The 8025-nt window shown below is 42.1% G+C and overlaps 1 protein-coding gene across 1 annotated transcript; it reads left to right on the forward strand.

Moving 5' to 3' along the window:
• Positions 1 to 2120: 2120 nt before the first annotated feature.
• Positions 2121 to 7519, forward strand: LOC103641360 (transcription factor MYC2). Its single transcript, XM_020546050.2, has 3 exons — positions 2121 to 2900; positions 3013 to 3381; positions 7052 to 7519. Exons 1-3 carry the CDS (start codon positions 2235 to 2237, stop codon positions 7133 to 7135), a joined length of 1119 nt encoding a protein of 372 aa, XP_020401639.1. The 5' UTR covers positions 2121 to 2234; the 3' UTR covers positions 7136 to 7519.
• Positions 7520 to 8025: the final 506 nt, after the last annotated feature.

An 8025-nucleotide genomic window follows, 5' to 3' on the forward strand; every position in this document is an offset into this window, starting at 1 on the left:
TCTCGTCGTCGTCGTCTCTTTAGGAAGAGGAAGACTCGTCGCTGTCGTAGTAGACTATCTTCTTGATGCGCCTCTTCTTCTTCCCGTCCTTCTTCTTGTGACTTGAGCCAGAGTTAGTGGGCTTATCGTATCTTGGCTCGTTGAGGACGGATTCCTTCTCCTTATCGTTGACCACCATCCCCTTTCCCTTAGGATCCATCTCTTCGGGCGATTAGTCCCTTTCGTGAAGAGAACGGCTCTGATACCAATTGAGAGCACCTAGAGGGGGGGTGAATAGGTGATCCTGTAAAAAACTTAAAACTTATAGCCACAAAACTTGGTTAAGTGATAGCACAATGGAATCAAATGGCTAAGGACCGAGCTCTTGTGAAACACAATAGTCACAAAGAAAATAAGCACAAGAGACACGGTGATTTATCCCGTGGCTCGGCCAAGTATAACACTTGCCTACTCCACGTTGTGGCGTCCTAATGGACGAGGGTTGCACTCAACCCCTCTCAAGTGATCCAATGATCGACTTGAATACCACGGTGTTTTTCTTTCTTTTACTCTTTCCCGTTTGCGAGAAATCTCCACAACTTGGAGCCTCTCGCCCTTACAATTGATGATCACAAAGAAGCACGGAAGTAAGGATGGGAAGAGCAACACACACAAGACTCAAAGCACGAGCACAATCACGCACACAAGCCACAACTTGAGCTCACAACACAACTCAAAGAGTTCTCTACTCAAATGGAGCTCAAGTCACTATCACAAAGAATCGAATGCGCGAGAATGAAGTCTTGGTGCTTAGGAATGATCAATGAATGCTTGGGTGACTCCTCCATGCGCCTAGGGGTCCCTTTTATAGCCTCAAGGCAGCTAGGAGCCGTTGGAGGCATTCTTGGAAGGCAATTCTTGCCTTCTGTCGGGTGGCGCACCGGACAGTCCGGTGCACCACCGGACATCCACTGTTCATTGTCCGGTGCGGATCTCCTTCTTAAAATGGCACAGCCGACCGTTGCAGAATTGTAGTCGTTGGCGCACCGGACACTGTCTGGTGCACACCGGACAGTCCGGTGCCCCCAGCCGACCGTTGGCTGGGGCCACGCGTCACGCGCGGCCGACCGTTGCGCTGGCGGCCGTGGTTCACCGGACAGTCCGGTGCACCACCAGACAGTCCGGTGAATTATAGCCGTACGCCGCCGACGAATTCCCGAGAGTGGCCAGTTCATCAGAACTAGCCTGGCGCACCGGACACTATCCGGTGCACCACCGGACAGTCCGGTGCACCCAGACTGAGTAGCAGTTGGCTGTACATAGCCAACTCTTTTCCAATCCTTTTCTTTTCCTGATTCTAGCACTTAGACAAATATATTAGTACACAAAAACCAATATACTAAGTCTAGAACCATACCTTCTTGTAGATTTGCACTTCATCCATCATTTAGCATATAATTACTCACTCAATATGTGTTGGGCACTTAATCACCAAAATATACTAGAAATGGCTTAAGGGCACATTTCCCTTTCATTACTGTCCGTTGGCCTCCCTCTGCGCGTGTATATATACGAGGAGGGATACGAACTTCCTTAGACACGTTGCGTACAACCAATTCCCGTCCCATCTTTTGCGAGCACAAATAGTGTGGGAAAGCAGGCCTCTGAAATCGTCGTCCGCAGAGAGACACTTGCACATGTGTGCGGGCAATCAGGTTTTTGGGGAGCGTACTCGCGACTGCTCGCTTCGTCCGCTCGACCAACACTGATCAAGTTTCTCGTCGCCGGCACCGTTCGTGGGACTGCACTGCATACATCTGCCTGCGTCGACTGCTTACGACTAAATCGAACATACACACGAGATGTCTCGTGTGAATGGAGCCACTGAGCATCGGTCCCTCCATAGAGTACAATATGTTCTTTGGATTTGTGCGTATTTTACTGTTGTTTACTACTTATGTGAGTAGTGATACATATACACATACATGTGGTCACATACATTATTGTGATTTTCTGGATTAAATTAAAACTGAAAATGTTTATTTCTCCAACATACTAATGAATTAGTATGTATTGTTGGTGCCATAAATTTTATAAAATATACTTATTTTTAAATTATAGGACATTTTTAAAGTTGGAGATGCTTTATAAAAAGGGAACGCCTCCCCACGTACGATTTGCTGTTGCATTATTGCAAGAATTTGGATCAGCTCTACCATATTTTGTGGTGGTTGAGACTTGAGAGCGCTGTGTTAATGGAGGCAGCAAACAACATGGAGGACACAAGCCTGCTCATGGAATGGGCGATGGACACGCTGCTGCAGGAGGAGGAGGAGCCTGCGGCGCTCTACGACAGCTGCGGCGAGGCAGTAGCCGTCTTCCCCTCGTTGCAAGGGCTCCGCGACGCCTCCCACGCGGCGGAGATGGTGCGGGAGCTGATGGCCGCCGTCGAAACCGACGACGCGGCAAACAGCTGGACGACGAGCGGTTCTGGCGGCGAGGTCACCGACGGCGGCAGCAGCGGGGCCACTGACCCTGCAGCCCCCGCGGCTGCGGAGGCCGCGGATTTCTACGGCGGCTCCGGGCCGCCACACTCGCCCAACTCGTTCCCGAGCGGCAAAACCAACACCAGTCTGCCCACGGTGAGGGTGAGCTGGAACTTCGTCACCGGCTCGGCGGCGGCGCAGCCTCGCAGCGACGGCGTGCTGGAGGAAGGCGCCGTCCCGATACGCCGCGTGCCGCCGGAGCTGGCCCACCGCCGCCGGTCGCCGCCACCGCCGCCGAGAAGAGCCCACCACCCAACACGCGGCATGGGAGCCGCGTCGTGCACGCCGGAACACATCGTCGCGGAGCGCAAACGCCGGGAGAAGATCAACAATCGCTTGATCGAGCTCTCCACCGTCATCCCAGGACTCAAGAAGGTCCTTTCTCAGTCCCAGCCGATCCATATGAACTGAACCCCTGCCCTTGTTCTCTCTGCACTCTGCTGCATCGATCAAATCCCCGATAACCTGCTCGATCGTGGCATGGCAGATGGACAAGGCGACGATCCTCTCCGACGCAGCCAAGTACGTGAAGGAGCTCCAGCAGCGGCTCAAGGCCCTGGAAGAGGCTGCCGCCGCCGCCGCCGGCAGCAGCAGGACCAAAGCGCCGACGACGACGGACGAGAATGGCGGCTCCCGGTCGCCGACGTCGGCATCGTCGTCGTCGGGGTCACCGGCGCTTCCGGAGATCGAGGCACGCTTCTCCGAGAGGAGCGCGATGGTGAGGATCCATTGCGGGGGCGGCAAAGGGGTGGCGGCGGCAGCGCTCGCCGTGGTCGAGGGCCTCGGGCTCACCGTCGTCCATGCCAATGTCATGCCCTTCTCGATTTGCACTATCATCATAACCATCACGGCAGAGGCAAGTCCGTTTTCTTTTTCTTTTTTTTTTGTCAGACATGTTTGATCTCTGTGGTAAACAGTTTTCAGATTAATTTAGCACTTTTGCCTCTAAACCGACTGACTAATTGTTAGCCAGAGAGCTGGCAAACTATTTGCCCATCGACCATTTGAACTTATTAATAGATACTAATACATCATATAAAAGAAAAAGAATATATTAGTCAAGACTCCAAACATACTCTGGTTGCTAGCTAATTATTTACCAACTAATTGTTAACTACGGACAAACAATTAACCACGAGGATCTAAACTGAGCCTTACTTTAGAAGATTAATGCATTCACCACTCTCTGATCTCTGCATGCTTTCTATATTTGAACATATAGGAATAGGATGTACTAAAAATACTAAACTTCTGATTTGGTGTACCAAATGCCTGAAAATGCGTTGTTTTAGTTAGCTGGTTAGGAACATCTATAAGGGCTTGTTCGGTTAGCTCTCAATCCATGTGGATTGAGTGGGATTGGATGGGTTTGAAACCCAAACAAGTCAAACCTCTTCTCATTTTTTTCCAATCTCATCCAATCCATGTGTTTTGGGAATAACCGAACAAGCCCTAAAATGGTGGGAAAATAGAAGACAAAACACAAATAGCTGGTTGAGATCATTTCAATATTAAAAACATATAATCCGCACGTCATTAATATTGATAGTCTATGTTGTAAGGACGGTTTGGTAGTACAAACCAAATAGTTAAGTTCAGTTCATTCCTACTCTCAATGAAAAGCATGCCATGTTCCCGAAATAATAATATCAATTCTTCCTTCTTAGGCCAATATCAGTGAAAGTTTTATTCTGCTTTTAATATATATACTGCCACAACACAAACACTTCCGATAGAATTGCCAAGAGATACAAAATAGGAGTTTCATGATGATGAGTCTCTCTAGATTCGGATACCAACTCAAAAATAAGCCACAAAATTATATGTCCACATGAAACAAAATAATAAGACTGCATCGAAACTAACCGTTTCATCCATATTTTATTGTATTCTATGTTAAGAATAACCATATGAAACTCTGCATAGAGAATGACCTTATACAATTTTAATTATGTGAAATCCCTACACTACCGAAAAACAAGTCATTGCCGAGTGCGAGTGCTAAGTACCGGAAAATAACGCTATGAAATCCTTGCCGACTACAAAAAAGTTTTTGCCAAGTGTCTGAAACACTCGGCAAAGAAATCGAGTCCGGTAATGTTAGCTGATTGTTTTTACAAAGAGAACACATATTATGATTGAAATCTCAATGTCGGTTCTAGATTTCATATCGACATCACTAATAGATTGATTGCTTAATTAGTGGCATAAATTAACATTTTATTCAAATACATGTGCACACCAAAACGAGGTGAATATTGGGTGTGTACTTCACTAGGATAATGTCATGATCATGAGCACACACTTGTTCAAAATCTATACCGGTAAGTACGTGTACGTGTGCTTTCATGTATACCAACTTATCAAGCATATCAATAATGTGTTCACACACCAAACAAAACTGAATGATATTTTCTTGTTAAATTTGAAAATAAGTACATAAAAACAAATCTACATCTATAGAAATATTGGGTTCAGCGAACATCGACGATCTCTTCCATTTTCGATGCTTGCATTGGTGATACATTTATATTTGTAAATAAAACTAGTAACAAGCCCTAAAATTATTTGTGATAACAAGATAGAAAAGGGTTATTACTTGCATTACTTATTTTGGTGTGTGGCCGCCAATGGTAACTAATCAGATACACCTATATATATGTCAGATCACATCACAGAACAAAAAGAGAGAAAAAAACTAGTTAAATTATAAGATGTGTAACTTCTGTTATACACTTAAGTAGACACTAGATCTACATATATATACATAATAAAAACAATGTATCTAGAAAAAACAAAATGTCTTACAATATAGAATGGAGGGAGTACTTGACTAGTTTGTTAAATTAGTTAAGAGTTACTGGTATGTGCATGCTAATATAAATATTGCTCCCTCCATCTAAAGAACTTCAATTCATCGAATTCAATTTAAGCTACGCACACCTTGATGGTTTAGTACTTTTAGGACATATTAACAAAATTACCTATGCACCTCTATCTGTTGAAGGTGGACCAAGCTATAGTCAACAACCTCATTAAAAGGAATGCAAAAATGGTATGCAGATCACAATCTCATGCTGGCATGAGTCCAATTTGTTGCCAATAGCTAAAACATAAAGTTTTTTTGGCGACATTATTTTTTGTACCCAAGAACTAACATACGTTTTATGGGATGGAGGTAGTACTATGTTTCAGTTTCCAGTAAAATATGTAGCAAATGCAATTGCATACAGAATTGTTGGCATATAGTATATATTTATTTCTTGTGTCTAGCAAGTACTCCCTCTGTCCCATGATGTTTTAGGATTTAAAATTCCTTTTACAAATTAAAACTTGGTGTTTTAGCTCTTTGAACTAGAATGGGCTCATATATAGCAGCTTGAGATTGTGGTATGCATGCCTCCATGTATTTCTTTTAACTAGTGGCTTATTCCATAACTATCAAAGATCACCTTCAATAAAAAGGAGTACAGGCTACATGGACAATTTCAATTAAGAACTAATCTATCCTATTTTTTTTTTTAAAAAAACATCAAGTTTTGTTTCGAATGTGTTAGCTGGCCTTAGCCACTTAATGCAACTAGATGTAGACGAGGCGAATTGTAATATAGATCGACATATCATGTTGCAGGTTTGTTTCTCTTATATTGTATAGGCGAACCACTGATCCAATAAATGCTTGAGCTTGCGAATGGTTTCTACTCTATTTAAGAATCTGTTTGGGAAAAAGTTGGTAACATTTAAGAACATAGACAGAATTTTCTATTCTATTATATATATATACATCATCTCCAGTAGACCATGTAAATGGTCGTGCAAAGTACTGTTCTACACTGTCGATTGCACTGTTTACAGAGTGGAGTTTAAAAATAATGAGTGAAATAGGGAGTCTGCTGCAGGTAGTCTTAGAGCTATCAGGACCAATTTGTTTGACTACCCGGGCTTATATATATATATATATATAATATATATATATATATATATATATATATATATATATATATATATATATATATATATATAATATATATATATATATATATATATATATATATATATATATATATATATATATATATATATATATATATATATATATATATATGGTAACGTATCATGTGTAAACTAAGTTTTCATGCAAACTCTGTTCAAACCAACTAATAAAAGTCAAAAAAAATATCAAAAAAATTATGGATATATTTTATTGCCTTCTTTACCACTATATAAAATTTCAAGTTTAAATTCATCGTATGTTAAAAGATACAAAAAGAGAAAATTAATTTTCTCTTTTCTGTATTTCTTAACATGTGATGAATTTTAACTTGATATTTTATACAATGGTAAAGCAGGCTAATGAAGTATATCTATAAACTTTTCAGGATTTTTTATGACTTTTGCTAGTTAATTAGTTTGCACGGAATGTAGATGGAAATTTGGTTTACGCCTCATAGTTTTGGTTGTATTTCCCGTTATGTGCTACTAATTTCTATATTTATTTGGTGCAAACGACAATTTGTTGATTTCAGTTGGAGGAGGGCAGCCTCAGCTTGACAACGGAGCAGATTGTTGGCAAGCTTAAGTCTGCATTATCACATTCAAACCAACAGTAGCTTCAGCTGCAGAGATACAGAAAATCGATTCGATCTACACTCTGCCTCGCTCTCCATACTGGGCCCACCAGGGGTGGCTTCCGCATGCGCTCTCTGCCCTAATCTCCGCCTCGACGTGCCCTAATCTCCGCTCCAAATTCCGCCGGGGCCGCCGTCGCCGTCTTGACCGCCCAACCCTATCTTCAGAAGTCTGCGCTTAATTTTCCGCTCAATTGTCCTTTGTGTACCACGCGTGATCGATGTGTTATCACAAGATAAGAAATTGAATTAGCCCCAATTAATGAGTGCCTGCATTAGCATTTCAGAATCGTTTTATTGTAAGTGCATGCCGAACGAGTATATATTCAAATCTAATGGTGTTAAGATGGTTTGTTGTTCTTTCTATCCCAGCATCAGTTCGTTATATATACTTTGTAGTTCATGCAGTCTTGTGTTAGTTTGAGTAGTTTAGCTGCGATATGGATTTCGAAAATATCATCACCATTACAATCGGGTGACTCTTGTCAATGCAACTGAGACCACTGTTATAATTTTGAGCGCCCAGCTGAGTGTATATACTTCGTTGCCATCTACTATAAATATGAAGGAGGTACATGTCCAATTGGAGACAACACAATTGATATACAAACCAGTTTATACATTATTTCCTTCGTTTCTTAGATAAAACAAAACCAGTGAAACTGCTCATAACCAAGAGCGTGACATCTAAAACAAAATAGTTTCTTCTGATTTACACCATACGCAGAGTCACTTTATAATAGAGTTTATCCTAAAAATTGTTGAGAAACATTTTCAGACAGACAATCCGTTCTCTCCATAACTAGTGCTTAAAATTTTAGAATAAAACTATCATACGCTACATCCTAATAAATTATAGGGTTCTAAAAGGT

Source organism: Zea mays, chromosome 10 (assembly GCF_902167145.1).
Source record: "Zea mays cultivar B73 chromosome 10, Zm-B73-REFERENCE-NAM-5.0, whole genome shotgun sequence".
NCBI classification, from domain to species: Eukaryota; Viridiplantae; Streptophyta; class Magnoliopsida; order Poales; family Poaceae; genus Zea; species Zea mays.